The following is an 18402-nucleotide window of genomic DNA, read 5'->3' on the forward strand; positions in this document are numbered from 1 at the left end:
GTCTCTTTGATCATAAAAGAAAAAGATATTTAGACTGATATCTATATACGTTGTTATGTAGGTGTATAGATGAATATATATACACACATATGTACACATATATATATATATATATATATATATATATATATATATATATATAATATGGTATTATTATCCGCGTGTTGGAATAAGATCATGTCAGGACTTAATGCAGTAGTTCTCCGCGCCCGCCGGACTTGTGAACGCTTATATATATATATATATATATATATATATATATATATATATAGATATATATATATATAAAGGATGTAAATCAACTTTGGAATAAATGCGAGGGATCACCGAAGCGATGCAGCTTTTCATTTTTTTTTTTTTGTAATATAATACAATATATTGAAACAAAGAAAGGGTAAACTGACCAGAAACAAATAATAAATGCTGAAAACTCTGAGCAAAGAAAATGGGTTTCATCCCGATAAAAAACCATTTTCTTTGCTCAAATTTTTCACTATATATATATATATATATATATATACTGTATATACATGTATATGCATAATCATAAAATGTACATTTTCTTATTCATTTATTCATTTATCAAGAGAGTGACTAGTTTAAGAGATCTAGAACGGCAATAACATGATAAGTAGGTACAGTCGACGGTTGGATTGTTTATTTTTATTGTACTATTTTGTCATAATTTTCAGAATTCGTCATGGAAATGGAAATAACATACAAGTCATGTCAGTAAACACAGGGTTATCTTTGACAAAAATGAGGATGCTTTGCGAGCATTCTTGTCATATATATCATATAATACGTACCAAGTAGTTTGTGTATGTGTTTGTTTTGCCGAAAACTGATATCTGTGAATCCCATAATATAATATTCAGCGAGTCTAAGTTTTCGCGAATAGGAAATTCCCGACGATTTCGGAAGTGGTTGAATTCGCGATCGTGCAGCACGGTATTGACCGATTCGGGTTCGTTGAGGGCAGCAGACATTTTATGGCACTGGGAGCAGCCATGAGCTCAAATTGCGGTGTCTCAGCCGACCCTCCCCCCCCCCCCCTGCTCTCCCCCACCCCCAGGGCAACATGTTTATCGCGCACTTGTAACAAAGGTTCGCGCACTAAGCAAGCATTCGCGCGCTCAGTACGAGACGCCCATTGGCTAAAGCAACCATGCATCAGTTTTTCATTCCGTGCGCGTGAGAGGGATGGGGAAAGAGGGGGGGGGGGTCGGATGATACACCGCAGTAATGGCGCTGCCCATGCCAAAAATACTAGTACACATAGCGCGTCACAGAATCGGTAAAAAATACTGAACGGAGAAATATATGCGTGCACGTCACATTCATGTCGGGATCAGAGTCAATATTAATTTTCGCGTCTTTTTAAATTCGCGAATAGCACAGGACTGGCGAAATTCGCGAAAATAAAAACCTCGCGAAATATTCGGCGTCTACAACAGTCGGTTGATCGTTAATGATTTTGTCGGGGTGTTGAGATCGCCTGGAGAGCGTTTATCCTACAATAGTAATAGGTTGGCGGAGAGTGTCAGCAATATGCCATCTGTTTCTTGCTGTAACAGGAGATGGAAAGAGACTTCCTCGTCCCTAAACCAACCATAAACTGTCTCAGAGTACGTTTACCTGTTAAAATGCATTTTTGTGGAGTTTACCAGCTAACAATGCTATGTACGATATATTATGACAGTATTATTATTGTTACCCTTCCCGATGCGGCGTATATTATTGCAAAGATTATCTCAACGTATTATTCTAATGATGTGGAAATCTTTAATCCTTTCTGCGCCAGGGACTTTGGACAGTAGGCCTGTGTACAGCGCTACGGGGTTTTCTCAACCAATCGGCACTCACAGCACAAAAAGGGTTAATAGTGCGCAGACTGATATTACGTGTATACCCCTGTTACGATTTAAATGCGAGTTTGCAACTCTGTCCAAGAATGGGGTAAACAAAAAATATGAAATGTCGGCCCTAACAGCCAGTTGAACATTGAACAACCACAACCGAAGCGGTCATTGTCTTCCGGTGCAGTACTGTATAGGAGGCCTAAATAGCAGAGCTTGTACGGAACCAGGGCAATGAGACCGTTAATATCAAGGAGGTTTTATACATGGAGTAAGAACAGTTTCATTCCCTTTGATCTCATGTTTGATGCCGCCACTAAGAAATATTTTAAGTATGTGCTAAACTGGTGCTCCCTCACAGATAGGAAGACAATTGACTAGTGTCTCATTGCATAATCACCAGCCACTTTCAAAGGAAGATATGTCTTTGTGATGGTAATTACTTTTCGCTACCCCTTCTTAATAAAAGGTAGGTGGTACAGACACGAGGATGCGCGAACAAAAATTGAGCAAAAAAAAGCTGAAATAAAGCTGAAAATTACTGGACTGGGCATATGTGGGCACTAATCTGATATATCTATCAATAAAGAATTATACTTGAAGATTATTCCATATCACTTTTAATTGGGGAAATTAAGCCGAAAAGTGATAAAACCAGCTTTGCATGATGGTACAGTTTTAAACATTTTCACATGATACAGCTCTGATTTACACTTTTGTGCAAATTTCTGGACGGAATTGACTTTTGTTTTACATGCTTTATCATTAAGTGAAATTTCATTTCATTTAATGAATAAATAGGCAACTGGCCAACATTATGACGTTCAAAATAAATCTTCAGATTGCTCAGCAAGACGGCGGCGTCGAACAGCGATTATCAAAGCACAAGTGCACATGTGGAATTCTTTTGTACAGCAATAGAAATCTGACAACTGTTTGAATAATTACAGCCAGTTGGAACTCCATGTATAAAACCTCCTTGGTTAATATACAATGAGCACCACTTCATTATGAAAAACCATGGGACCTATATATTGCATGTTCCCATGTCAATAGAGAGGTGAACCTCCCCATTTAATTGGAGCGGGCGCCAAAATGAATCCAATTACTCGAATCGCACGCAATATTTACTTTATGCTCTGCTGGGCGTGCTATTATCGCTTCGTTTTGGACAATCATTAACAGCTGGGGTCAGGATAAATAGAACAATTGATCTACGATCCCTTCACCGTGTTGCGCGTTATCGATTTCAGCACCAACGAAATTTTTCGTTAAACCAGGTGGGGTTTCGAAATGTACTCGTCGCAAAAAAATTCCCAAGCCTTTCATTACAACTAGCATTGGCCTCTACGGTCATGTATTCATAATTAGCTGGTGGGAGGCTTGGAATCGTAATGGACTTCAGCTGACAACATTATCCTGCTTAATGTGGCCAAATTTCCCTCCTTGCAGTCGGAAGTGATCAGATTTCCGCTGTGCAGTTAATTTGGTGTGCATGGGTACTTTTCGTCACATTACGATTTGTTTTGACACTCTGCTGCAGATACGCTGTATCTTTACCAGGAAGTAAATTTATTATGTGAAACGTAAGTTACTCTGCATATTGGAACTCATTGTGCAACAAAAGAACTTCTGTCAAGTTCGCTCGCCGTTGTGCTTCGTGTTGCGATATATTAAAGTGATTTATGTGCGTTCCGTTCATGCTTTTTTGTCACTTTGGGGTAGACTACATCAGCGAACAATTTGCATTGTATTTGCGCAGCAACACATATTCATTTTTCGTTAATAGAAAATACAATGTACGTGATTAGAACTTTTCTGGTTGAGTCGCGTTCTATATCTTAGGCATGAAGGAGGGAGTTGTTCGCAAATCAGGATCTACTTTCTGGACTGAAATTCCGTAGACGTGGAGGGTCATGTGAAAGGCTCACTCAGTTGCTGTTTAGGTCTATATACAAATCCAGGCGAAAAGGCAAGCTTGAAAACGTTCATCTGATATTCTCACATTTTCAGAATGGGTACATTTCTAGGGCATATTCTACCCGGAACGTTTTTCTTCATCTACGGGTTGTTTTACATGGTACGTGATGCATTCAGTACCATAGCGGTAGGTGAGAGAAGACGTCCACCTAATCAGCCGAGAACTGGTCGTCCCGGCACACGAGATCAAGGGGAACTTGACCACGGAGGAACCTATTTGGCTCTTAGAGAAGAAGACGGCTCGTGGGAAAGTTTCGACTTTGAATCTGCTGAAGATGAGACCACATTGTATTCGCGCGATCCCGCGAAACACTTCGCGCTCTCGCAGATATCTAGCGCAGACGACCTTGATGAACGACACGAAGATCCCGCCGAGAGATTTGACGATCAGGATTCCGCGGGTGAGGACAAAAGGAATAGTTTCCGAGACATATCCGTCAATCCTGCAAGAAAGTGTATGAAATTGAGAGATATCTATACGAATGTCACGGTGATCGAAGGCGTCCTGAAGATTGTGTCCGCTATCATCGGCGCTCTCGGCGAACTCTGGTGGGGAGGATGGTACATGTTCAGCCCGAGAACGGGCGAATTCACCAACGCCAACAACTGGCAGCACGCCACCATGTTTATGTTCTTTGCCATGAGCGGCGTGGCGGATATCACTTTACAGACATGCGCTCGTCAGAATGCAACTTTAAACTGCGAGAAGATTTTTCTCTCCCTGGCGTTCTGGATCGAGGCTCTCCTCTTCCACTTTCACACCGGCGGCCGCGACGACCTGGACGTGCACATCCACTCGCTGTTAGTTGGCGCCATCTTACTTTGTGCCATCTGCTCGGGTCTGGAGCCGTGGTGCTATCATCCCTCCTCCCCGTCCGTTCGGCGTCTATGGGTAGTTGCGGCTACTCTCCAGGGCACGTGGTTTTGGCAGATCGCTTTCGTCCTCTATAATCCATGGCGAGATGTAAATTCACCGTCGCCATGGAAACCGTCCGGAACTGAGAGCATCATGATGCTGACGACAATGTTTGCCTGGCACCTCCTGTTTGTACTCATAATATTTCTAATCATCAAACTCATAATAAGACGTTGCTCCAAACTCAATTGCTGTAGGTATTCGTAGCACATTCCTTAAAAACAGTAATTCATCATCTTTACTCTTTTTTTCAACGTAATGTCAATCCTATCAAAGTCTGTAGACATTCTGAAACTACAGCAAAGTGCAATTCTGAATGTAGGTCTTGTAAGTGCTCTTGTTTGCTTTTAAAGGTCATTTTGTAGATGAAGTTTCGAAGTAAAGTCGTTTGTCTAGAATTAAGCTGAACCTGCTCGTCTTACGCTGAAGAGGATATGATAAACATCAATGGCAGTTGGAACACATCTACGTTGGTAAAGTTATTTCTATAATCTATTTTCATCGTATTTCAACTTATTCTAGGAAGAAATGTAAAATTCTTTGCGCTCCCGCAATGTTCTTCGGCATGAACAAATACTAAGTATTACAGAGATGGGCCTCTATTATACTCAGTACTGCAAAGATTAGTGGTAAGGGGTGTGAAAATGGCAAGTTGTGACTTGCAACTTTCACAGCGACAGGGCTGTTATTCCCAAGAATTCTGTCATGATTATTGTCAGGTATTTTATAATTTGTGCTCTCGGGTCGAGAGGGAATGTTGTATAGGTATAGATATTTGATTATGTTGGATAGGTATGATATTGACGCAAGGGTTTCATTTGAGCAGACTGATTACTATAGTGATTTTTTTTTCTTTTTTAGTATGATATACTGCATACAATGATGACTAGAAAAATAACAGCTTTTCCATGGGGCAATGAAAACACTACGACTTCCACATAGAAAATGATTAAATGAATTGGATTTATTTACATAACAAATATCAGATGTAGCTTTGATTAAATACATAACAACAAAAGGTGTCATATGTATGTCATACATATACATATATATACATGTACATATATATTATATATATTATATATATATATATATATATATATATATATATATATATATATATATATATATATATATTGAAACAAAGAAAGGGGAAAACTGACCAGAAACAAATAATAAATAGTAAAAACTTTGAGCAAAGAAAATGGGTTTTCATCGGGATGGGTTTTCTTTGCTCAAAGTTTTCACTATATATATATATATATATATATATATATATATATATATATATATATATAGTTTTCACTACATATATATATATATATATATATATATATATATATATATATTATATATATATATATATATATATATATATATATATATATTGTGCTGTGGTGTTCACGCCTGTGTGTGTGTGTGTGTATTTGTGCGTGGGTGCTTGTAATTAAGAAATAGCACCTCTGACAAAATAATAAATTGTACATGGTTGATTGAGATGGATTTTTTTCTCATTTTTTTTTTTATGCACTTTACTCTGACACATAGCACGATTTCCTTTGAATTCAAAGTGACCTTTGTTTCGGTGTAGATTACAAGAATACGTATTTAAATGGTCTACGTTTGAGTGATGAGATCGTAATCTTCAGCATTCAAGCATTCCTCCCCCCCCCCCCCCTTCAAATACCAGGACTTGAGTGACACAGGTTGATTTACTTAGATACGAAACACGAACGATATTGAATATTTCATTTAGAGTATCATTATTGATTCTTTTAATACTTGTCTGTATGGATTTTTCCCCCTTAAACTGGTGGGAGGCTTATTATTTTTTTTTTGGACGCTTTTTATAGCCTTTATTCAGACAAATCAAATGAAATTGTTACATTGTGATGACACAAAATATAACTATAATACAATGTTTAACGGAAAACAAAAGGTTGTGTGCAAAGAAGTATAGATAAAACATACATAAATTGTACACATTTGACATGATTCATGAATGTACAATAAACACCTCATACAGAAATGGAATATACATAATTCTAAGACACTCAGCCTTCCTACTCGAGGAAAGGAGTCACCAGTCTGAATAAAAATTTTATCTAAAACAAATACAAAAAACGTGAGAGGTGATGGACTTTCAAAATCTTTAAGATGTATCCTATTCACCAGTTATGAACATCATAATGACTAATATCTCGCAGGGTCTTATGCAAGTGGAGATTCATAACCAAATAATATTTGATTAAGTTTTAATGATATGAGGATCAGAGAAATTAAACAAGTGGAGCGGGCAAAGCTGAAAACACAGGAGATTCGAATTATTCTAGATAGATTCGCTGAGGTACAAATACAAAAGATATATCTTAACAAGATGCAATAGTTAAACCCGGTATTTCATGAAGTATAGTTTTCCCATTTCGCGTAGTGTAATGTCAATTTATACTTTAATGTTGCTTTTTCGTATTCAAACTGTTTTATACTTACTTACAAACTTATACTTAGTGAAGAGTGGGACTAGCGTCCTCTTTTGTCCAAGTACGGACAATCGCTTGCGCCAATGGTAAAGATAATAAATTATGTCAAGAGCTCGTTAGTTTCACTACAAATGAATGTTTATAGACAATTTCTCTCATTTGTTTTTTCTTCAGAAATTCAGCACCATACTCCCTTGGGGTTCTTTTTAAGGGAGTGGGGGAGGTGGCAGAGGTGAGGCGAAAAGTAGCAATGTGGAGATGTAGAAGCAGTTATGAAGCATCGATCACGCTTTCTAAAGAAAAGTTCCTGCAACTACAATGTATCACCAATTCGACGCCGTCCTCATTACTACCGAATGCCATAAGTATATACTGTTGGGGCAGTTTCTCTTATTTGCCACCATTATAGATATATAGAATATACCGGTAACCTTCATTTTCTCACAGGGAGAGCACGAAGTTGTTTTAGTTTCCATTAGTTTTTTATTGGGTATCCAAGAGACAAGGCGAGTTCATTCATTACAACATTGAACATTGAAATACTTTTCCCAAGTGTATCACATAATATAACTTATGTCTGTTTATTTATGCATTATTTATTTTGTTTGTATGTTCGACTGTGTTTTTTGAAATGTGTCAGCCAATGCGATCCAAACTAAACGCGTGATCCAAATCAGAGTGGATTTTGGTAGCAAAACCCTTTTTTCTGTCGTGGTTGAATCCTATTTTCTTTCCCCCGTTTTTTTTTTATTATTATTTGTTTAGTCATCTTGAAGGGATAATTGTCTTACTTTTATTCATTTCAGGATCATTCTATTTCTTTTCCTGAATTACCCTTCAAAAATCATGTCGGGTATTTCCATAATATCAGAGTCGACAGATAGCGCGCGAAATAGAGTGCCTGCCACCAAAGGTTAGGTGTGAGCCCTCATTAAGATTTTTATCATTAAGATCATTATCATTAAGATTTTTATATTGTCATTCTCTTCTTGTAAAAGGGGAATATACCGATAGGAAAAGTATTATTTTGACTCGCTTTTTCAATTAGGCCTGCCTATACTGCCTTATTATAAGCAAACTTTGCTTCGTATAACTCGCTGATACATATATTGTATAGTTCCACTATAGATATATCCAGCATCGTGAAGAGAGACATCGTAGGTAAAGCAATCTTAAAATATCATGGACTGATCATTACAGGATCATCCCACGAGCTCGACGCCCACGAGTCATACGACCCACAAGCTAGATATTGAGAAAAAAAAAGGTCTTTAAGTCATACAGTCCACGAGTCATACAGCCTACGAGTTAGTGACCAAGTAAAACAGGCCCACTGCTAGCTAGATACCAATTAGAACAGGCCCATGAGCTAGACAATGATATCATTATAGGCAAATGAATGAGCTGGACACTAGGCAAATAAAGTCGACCAGCTCGACACTTTTCATACAGCCTCGTCATGGGCCTTGTTTGCTCGTGTCTAGCTCGTGGACCGTAATAGCTCATGGGCCTATTTCAGTTCATGTCGAGCTCATGGGCCTTGTTCACTTGGTGTATAGCTCATGGGCTGTATGACTCATGATCGGTGAGCTGTATAACTCGTGGGCAGTATGACTCGTGGGCGCTATGGCTCGTGAGTGTCGAGTTCGTGACGTGCACTCATCAATATAACGACGTTCTATTCTCGAGAATGCACTAGACTTTCGTGTACAAGCGTTTTTTGTTTTTTGTTTTTTTTTGTTGTTTTTTTTTTTTAATGCTTGCCTGGTCCATGAACTTGCTAGTATTCTCGTGCAATATTCATCGTGCTGCGTGAATACTGCAGTGTCCCTGAAAGCAGTTGTCATGGAAACTCTAGACGTCGCTGCAAAAGCTTTTGCCCCTGAAACGTCGATGCTGAAAGCTAGACGAAAATAGACATTGCACTTGAGGCAAAACGTTGAGAGTAAGCCATTAGGCTGTTTTTAAGAATGAGAAATATTAAAGATGCCAATGTTACTCTCGTATGTCTATTATTTAATGTTCATATCGTTGCGCACGATAAAAGCTATACTTCCTACACACAGAGACATTCACATTTATAAGCACACAGACGCACGCACACACACACACACTAATACATAGGCATACATACACACGTATACTGATTATGATATTATACAATATGTGTGTAAACATAAGTTCATTGAGATAGTCAGCATCAGCATAAGATGTCATGGTGGCAAAATACAATAAAACTGAAAATTTGAAGGACATTGGTATTTCACTTCGTGAAAATGCATTGTTCATTTCTGAACTTGTCTTTTTATCGATTTCACCTCACAACCTGTTTTGAATAGATCTTTATATATAATACAATGATACGGCAAGTTAGATATACACTAAACCAAACGTTTCCATGCAGGAACGATGCTATTGTAAATCGACAAAGAACTGTGAGAAAGTGGATTGACTGTGGTCATATAGATTGTCAATTTGGGGCCATGTTAATTTTGTGCAACCCGACTGTGTCATACTAATGGATGCGCATGATTACGAAGAGCGTACTTTAAAGCATAAGGTCTCGGAAGCGTAGGGGGGGGGGGGAGGTGACTGGAGCTTTCAAAGCACACTTCCTCACACACATATATACCCACATATACACCCACGCATTTCGGGCTCACTATTAAACCTGCATTAAAGGCCTTTCAGCAAAATCAAATTACTGGTAATTTATGCAAAGGTGAATATTTTCCTCAGTTAGTCGCTGCACATTCATCGCGCAGTAAGGTTATAAATAATTTAGCAGCGTCACTGTTGCTTCATTGCCATGATGTTATCAACCCGAACTCTTATCTCCCATGATATATTTGTGTGCGAGCAATTTAATTCCAATGCCATTGGCAAAACGTTTTGCGTCAATGAAAGCGTTTAGGAGATCATGTATGTTGGGCTAGAATCTTTTGCGAATTTGTCTTTAAAGTTTATTTCAAAATTTCTGACGAATACTTATCCCATTCAAGTTTCGTTGGGTTTTGATTGTGATCATTCAACACAGCTTTATCGTTAAACAAAGCACTAAAAACATCTCGGAACTCGATCATCTCTTAATCTAAATATGCCAGAAAAAAAAAAAAAACTATTATATTCCTTTTCCCCAGTTACAGCCATTGGCCATCATGTCCGCTTCATTTGTAAGCTAGTCACCCCCCCCCCCCACGCACGCACACTTATACACCCACCCTCACACACACACACACACACACACACACACACACACACACATATTCAAACACACACACACAAACACACACAAATTACAGTCGAAATTAAATCTATAGTCTTTATCCGTAAATTCTGGCATGTGGCGTATCAACTCCATAACAGTCCATTATAATCAATGAGCGCTTCCTCGTAATGTATGTACTGGCAAAGTAGACACAAAAAGTATTTGTAAAACATGGTCTAATGTCTCCATTCACTCGCATTCAATGCCATGATTCATTTAAAGAGCAATTCCACACACTGTTCATGTTAACTGTAATATGCAGAATGTCATATAGAAGTTTCATTAATTAAAATCGCATATGAAATTAGAAATCGAAAAACTAAAAAGTGATGGAAATTTCACCAAGCTTTGAAGTTGCAATTATGTCACCATTTCACAATTCTTCCGTTCTGTAATGTGCACATAAATATCATGTCTCGCTCTCTTTTTTATCCTGGTGTTTTGCTTATAATCTAGCAACTGAAAAGTAACCCCTTTTAACTTACAAGCGTTGCTCGATTATCACAAAACCTCAGCATTTAATGCGAAGGATACAATTTATTTGTATATACGGGATTGTTTTATATACTCTATTATTGAGGCCAATTATTAGAACACTGTGTGTAATGCTCTTCAAGAGACATATATAACTCTTTTGATACTAGACACGGCAATGGTATGTTTTGGGCCAAAAGAATATACTTTATTGACGACAGCTATTTAAACATGGGGACGGTTGAGTGCAAAAGGCAATTGGTGTATTTCAAGCATTTCATTTCAATATCATTGCGCATGCCTGATTTTGCTAAACAAGGTAATGTACAGGCATCGTGCATATGACAGTTACTAATTGAAACATCCGAGATTCATTGCTAATTGTATACCAGGGCCCCGTTTTATCAAAAGGTCTAATCGATTATAAATTTCCTTACCACACAGGCTGCCACAGACTTATGACAGAAATGAATTATATGATCAATTGTAACTGTTCATAAAACAGGGCCCAGGGCTCTACAATAGCGGTAGTCCAGTGGGACCCAGAATGGTCAACTTTTGGTGGCCAAATGGGGCAACTAAGAGTCCACAGAACAAAACCTTACATAGCAATCTACAAAGCATTGGCGAGTTACAGAAAATATATGCAATCTTCGAGTCTAAAATCTTTTAAAGGGAAATCTAGTCCCAAAAAATGAGTTAGTCTGATAAAAAGTGTAAAATCTTACGAGTTCAACAATACAATTTGACTGAAATCGGATGAAAAATAAGGAAGTTATGAAATGTTGAAGTTTTGCTAATTTCTTGAAAACAGTTCTGGTACAGTGAATATGAATATGCAAATGAGTGAGCTGACCATGTCATAACCTCACAATTTCCATTGATAGTGTAAAAAACGACGAAAATTCAGTGTTTCTGTCATTGAAGTCTGAAACGTGATGTTATTCCTGGTTGAATAACTTCAGAATAGTGATCAGATAGATATACCAGGATTTGAGCCTCAGGCATAATTGCGTTTAAATGAAAAACAGGTACTGGAAATGTCAAAAAGTTATGTACAAACTATATGGCAAGTTGTGAGGGGATGACACGCTCACTTTGCCATTTGCATATCCATATTGACTGTTCAAGAACTGCTTCCTCAAACATGTCAAATACTAGCGAAACTTCAAAATGTCATAACTTCCTTATTTTTTATCCGATTTCGATCAAAATTTTACCGTTGAACTCGAGTATTTTACTCTTTCTTATCAGACTAACTTATGTTTGGACTGGATTTCCCCTTTAAGCTTTAAAGTCTGAAGATCTTCCCATCTCAACTTGTCTCGTATGCTCCTTTTTTTTTTGTTACTTTCTCCTCCTTTCTCTTTCTAATAAGTAGATCTTCTGTTTTTAATTTAAACAAATTTCGTATATGCTTTGTCAAACATTCAATTTCGGGGACCCTAAGTTATAAAAGTTGTGCTTTCAATATAGGCAGATAGGTCTCCCAACTTTCGTGTTCATTTCCATTTTGAAGTACCAAATTTTGTTGCTAAAGATATACGTTTTGCCTGTCATTCACTTTGAAAAACAATGTCATTGTATTGTTAAAAATCATTGTAATTTAGTAATGCTGTCTTTGCTAACAAAAAGTGGAAATGAATTACAATCTCCATGAATTCTACGAGGAACAGTAAACTCTCTTCTCATCTCTGTCTAGAGATTTAACAGGCTTCAATTGGGCTTAAACATAATATATTTTTTACACAATAATCAATATACTTTTATGAGTAATTAATTATAAGTAATAATCATAATGATGATAATTTAGTAATCATAAGTAACTTATGTTGCACACATTTGAATAAAGTGATGTTAGAAATATATATTCTATTTAACACTTCTAATCCCGATGGCAAGATACATAAATAAATTGAAAAAAAAAATGATTTGTTGAAGTTTATAAGGCCGGCACTATGATCATGATTCTAAACAGGATGTAACGATAGAAAACATTTAGATTAAATACAACATAATTGCAATATAATATAGACCTACACACAATATAAACATACAAGATAGATATTTCTGGATGTTTTTGTTGTTGTTGTTTTTCGTCCACAAAATATCTTTTTCCGGCCACCAAAATTTCACATTTGAAGATTTTAATGTAAAGACCTAGGTATATTTCAAGCATTAACAGGAAATTTTAAAAATCTATGTTACCAGCAAGTTGGTGTATCTCTTCAATCTTACCATGGCTGTACAATAATTGTTAAATGACACTTATTGATACGTTACTAAAACATTACCGAAATTACTTTATTATTTTGATTAATATTTACATTACCACAAAGTTGTATTTTGAATGTCAAAGTGCATAAAGCAGATCGTCGTATGGTTCTATCCTATGTCGAAATGACTGAAATTGCATCTTGAATTATTTCTGTTCACACACGACGGCGAAATAAGGATATATAAGGCACAAAGTCCTGTAAAACCGCGAGCATCCAACCAAACTCACACACACACATACTCACACACACATACCCATATTCACAAAGGATTTTAAGTATAGACATCATTTACACAAGCCTTTATAGTAGTTATCTCCGGTCTACAGTTGTTATAATTACATGAACATCACCATTTGAATTCGACAATGTAAACATTTTTACACAAAACTTTCCATCGCTAGAAATGCATTCAAAAGACGTGGAATGGCTGCGATGAAAATGACACACATACTGGCAGCTGACTATGTACAGATTGTAAATGAATAGAACGAGACCTTAATCTATTGAGAACTTTGTTTCTGAATATCTATGCACCTTACCAAATATACCACATAAAAACATGGATCTATAATCCATGAAAAATCTGATACCATATAAGAGATGAGCAATATCTAGTATATTTCTACTTCTGAATCACATCAACAGTCACAATCTTTACCAAACACAATCATGTGCTAACTGATTTTGTAATGCGAAATGTGAGAAATTCATATGAAAAAATATAACAAGACACCGCAGGGGGACTCGCGCTCACCCAAGAATCGCACGTTTACTTTTCCACACGTTCTTGCAGACGATACATCCAAGAAGAAAACAGAAAACTGGGGGAGTTTTGCGGGACCGCCATGAGGGTATGGTGTCCGTTTGTAGTATTCTGTTACACTGGCAATAAGAACTGCCAAGTTTATGGGAAATTTGGCCATGTGTTTTGAAAAAGGAGATCAAAAAGTGGAAACTGGCCCCAGATTTTGTCCCAAATGGGTCTCCCAAGTTTAGTAAAAATCTGTCATGGGGTTTTCAAGAAGAAGCTGCAGATGTAAAAAAAAAAAAAAAAAAAAAAAAAAAAAAAAAAAGTTAACGCACCACGGACGATTAATGATCACAATAGTTCTCTAGGGCCTTTGAGCTTAAAAGAAAAAATTAAATTGTCCTCGATATCAATATTTCGAGTAGTAAGAAATATACATGATAAAGATCCAGAACCATATTTTGATAATCTCACTGCAAGTGCACTGTGCATGAGTGTTAACATCTGTGAAATACGCAATAACGGCAGTGTTTGTCATAAAAGTTTAGTCTACTAACTACGTGACTGCTGGCGCCATATTGTCGATTTCTACTTGATGCATCACTTTATGTGACTGACATTAAAGCAATGGCACAATTTCAGACGATGGAAAAGACTGAGCCCCGTCTGTGATGAAATTGCCCAAATTGATGTTAACAATATTAATTAACAATGTTGACAGTCAGGTATGTGCGTCCCTGTGCAATTATGATAATAGTTTTATACAGTGCCTTTCCCCTACGTTATGGAGCACAGTGCGTTCGACAACACCTCACCACAACGCTCCAGTGATAACTCTGTTGTTGACTGGAAATGCGTTTTATTCATTTGACTGTGTATCTTGGTGTGTCCTGTCTGAAATGTGTGATTTACTCTGAAGTTATCATACGCTTTACAGTATTAAATGAGCCATGTGAGCTTAGTATACGTTCCGTTGACAAAACAATGTACTCCGTTTGAAATTGCATTTAAGTCGAATGAAACCTGCACTAATACAGTGCACTCGCTCCAGCATGCACATAACAAAGAAACAAAAACAAACAAGCAAGCAAGCAAAAAAAAAAAAAGAATCAAGCAAACAAACAAAAACTGTTAGGTCTTTTAGAACCATGCAGTTTATGGTCTGACGTGAGGGCAGGTGCTTAAAATTCCTTGTCGAACTTTCCCGACTTCTTCTCCGTCATAGCAGTAGACGAGGTGCTCATTGCCCATTTCGACGAGTCGTCAACCTTGTTACGACTGCGGCAAAACACCTTCTGAACCTATAGGTTATAAGGGGGCATAATTGAAAGAAGAAGAGCAAAATGCATTCATTGTCGCAAGTGTCTTAGTATGCTTCTTTCAAGTCCATGATAGACTTGCGTAAAATTCCTCTCCCCTCCTCTGTCTCTGAGGTTCGTTATATCCGAAAATGAAATAAGGTTCGTTAAATCCGAAAATGCAACAAGATTCGTTACATCCGAAAATAAAACAAGGTTCGTTAAATCTGAAAATGAAACAAGGTTCTTTAAATCCGAAAATGAAACAAGGTTTGTTAAATCCAAAAATGAAACAAGGTTAGGAAAATTGGACAATCCGTTGAAAGTTATGAATTTTTTAAGTTTCGATGCAGCCAACCCTGGGTAAAAATTAAGACTGCAACGTTCGTGACGTCACGCATGGCCAGCATCATAAAGAGAATTAAAAAGGAATTCCACAAAATTTGATGAAAAAAACACACGAAACGTCCGATTTTCCTCAAACGTCGCTGATACGTTCTTTTAATATTGCTGCATTCTATCAAGTCACACCTACAACTGGGTTCTATTTTAACTTAAAGAAGCAGGGTCGCTGTACCAAAACAGACTCAACATTCTCAATGACCCCCGTCAAATGTATTCCGTCGAAAATACCCTATAAAATAGTGACTGAATGATTATGAAAAATCAGAACCAATGACTTACCTCATGATGCAACAGGCACTGGAACACAAAGAACACAGGTCCCTGCAGTAACGTGATGAAAAAAAAGACTTTAGATTTCATTAGTTTCGTCATATTTAGTCTACACGTCCAGTAAATTACAATTATTTTTGAAGTGTTATTGGCTAAATTTATCTGTAATCACTCTACAATATTATTGATGTGTATTATCATGATTATCATTTGATTTTCAATATTTAAGAGTATACACTTGGAGTGACTTGATTGGAGGCCATACGATTACCTGGAGTGCATTGAGTAAGACGAAGAGGTACTGCATAAAGATGTCTTGCGTGGTAGCCTGAAGGATGCCGAAAGTCCACACCAATCCAAGGAGTGGAATCATGATGAGTACGGCCCGGACTGTTGCTCTGCCGGGAGGGAAGGGTGTGGAAAACCAGTAAACTCGAGGTCACGGAAGTGGTATGTTTAATTTTTCCAGTCTACATGGAAAACATACTTATCTACCCAATCAATATGATTTGAATATTGGTTAGATATAGATATGGTTTGAATTAAAGGGACTGTACAGTACTGGTTGAGGTGGGGATTCATGTTTTGAACATTCTTAAGTGAGATAATGAGAAACCTCTTATGAAATAGGAAAGAGCATGTAATTGTAAGAAGGATTCAACGTTTATTTGATGAAAATTGGTTTTCAAATGGGTGAGATATCCAAAAAAAGTGATAATAATAAAAGGTGACAGGCCACGCCTTTTATTAGGATCTCTTTGTTTCACCTTGTTTTTGGATATCTCAGCCATTTCAAAACCGATTTTCATCAAATAAACTTTTGATACCCCTTAGAATTGCATGCTCTTTGACATCTCATAGAGTGGTTTCTGAATATCTCGCAAAACGTTATAAGCTAAATCCTCACCTTGACCAGAACTGTACACACCCTTTAAGTAAAAACAAAGACAGTAACGCAAACCAAAAAGAAAACTTTGACTGTAGGCCAAAGCTAACATGTTGTTGAGTTTCTATAATTTGCTTTTCTTAAACGATGGTACTGATCACGTTTACATTCATTAATGACGTCATCCTTTTGACTAGTAAAACATCGTTTGTTGTCAGTAATCAAGCAAATGTGCTAACCCTGGTTTTTCAAATAAAATAAAAAAATCGTCTTTGACTCATTATTTCAACTCTCTGATGTCGTTGATGTTGATTTTGGAGGGTTTTGGTTTCTTCATGTTGAAATCCTTTTGAAAAGCTTAGGAGAAAAAATAATGATAAAATAACAGGGAAAAAGAACCGTCAAGAAAAGATATAAATAAAAGAAAAGAGAGAATATATTTTGTTTTGTTTTTGTTTTTTCATCGCCCAAAACTCACTTGATTTTATCGCTGTCACTCTTCTTTTTGTTCGCCTTCAGGGAAACGAACGTCTGCATAATCGAGAACAGTAACACGCTGCTTACCTGTTGCCGAAAAAGAAAAGAAGAGAAGAAGAAGAAAATGCATTTGCAATATTCGGGAATAAATGTAATGAGTAATATATATGTTCTTTGTGTGTGTTATGAGCGTTTATCCTCTTTACAGTGTTGACACTTGTCGATCAGAGAGTCTTGCCATTTTGTAATACAGTCAACCCTGTCTAAAATCCTGACGAAAGAAGTGGCCGTTAAAGACAAGTTGCCGATATAGAAATAGTCGTTAACGTGGCTGTTGGAATTGTTTTCTTTTACTGGCCGTTTACGGCAGGTGTCCGCTATAGACAGGATGCCGCTAAGGCAGGTTTTACTGTATCTAGCAATGCCAGGCATATACACCTGTCTGAAGAGGGACTTTGTGGGCGAGGCATCGTAATCGGGGGTAAACGGACCGGGCGGTATTCGAACCCTGGAACTTCCCATAGCCAGCGATAGCCTTGTCAACTTTACCACTGCCACATGACTACCGTGCTCCAGCAGGGGCCCGTTTCATAAAACTTGTCATCAGTGACAAGTTGTCATAGATGTGACAAGCTACTGATATCCTTGCATCTGATTGGCTGAGAGCAAATTTGTCATAGAAATGTGGCAGTTGTCACTTAAAACGAATGCATAAAGACTTCTAAGTTCTTTTTGTTTCTCAACTGAAGCATAACTTTGTATTATTTGCCAGTATGCCTTCTTATATTTATCTGTATCATTTATCTTTTGCAAAGTCGAATGTTTATGTTTTATTCCTGGGGCCCGTTTCATAAAACTTGTTATCAGTGACAACTGCCACATTTCTATGACAAATTTGCTCTCAGCCAATCACATGCAAGGATTTCAGTAGCTTGTCACATCTATGACAACTGGTCACTGATGACAAGTATTATGAAATGGGCCCCTGATTTATTCTGTTATGTTTTGTTGGAAAAAGAAGAATGAAAATAAATGAATTGAATTGAATTGAATTGAAAAGAG

At 37.2% G+C, this 18402-nt stretch overlaps 2 protein-coding genes across 2 annotated transcripts in view; one reads left to right on the forward strand and one right to left on the reverse strand.

Annotated features, from left to right (window-relative positions):
* The first annotated feature begins 2812 nt into the window (after positions 1–2812).
* Positions 2813–5665, forward strand: LOC140244589 (transmembrane protein 45B-like). The gene has a single exon (XM_072324212.1). The coding sequence runs from the start codon at positions 3874–3876 to the stop codon at positions 4960–4962; it is 1089 nt and encodes a 362-aa protein (XP_072180313.1). The 5' UTR covers positions 2813–3873; the 3' UTR covers positions 4963–5665.
* A 9520-nt stretch (positions 5666–15185) lies between these two features.
* LOC140244855 (putative adhesion G protein-coupled receptor E4P) overlaps positions 15186–18402 on the reverse strand; it is a 32082-nt gene continuing 28865 nt past the window's right edge. Inside the window, exons 13-16 of the mRNA XM_072324465.1 lie at positions 17342–17427; positions 16249–16375; positions 15987–16028; positions 15186–15305 (exon numbers count right to left, since the gene is read on the reverse strand). Coding sequence (XP_072180566.1) covers positions 15186–15305; positions 15987–16028; positions 16249–16375; positions 17342–17427 — 375 coding nt within the window. The remainder of the gene's footprint in view (positions 15306–15986; positions 16029–16248; positions 16376–17341; positions 17428–18402) is intronic.

The sequence above is a fragment of the Diadema setosum genome, chromosome 21 (genome assembly GCF_964275005.1).
Source record: "Diadema setosum chromosome 21, eeDiaSeto1, whole genome shotgun sequence".
NCBI classification, from domain to species: domain Eukaryota; kingdom Metazoa; phylum Echinodermata; class Echinoidea; order Diadematoida; family Diadematidae; genus Diadema; species Diadema setosum.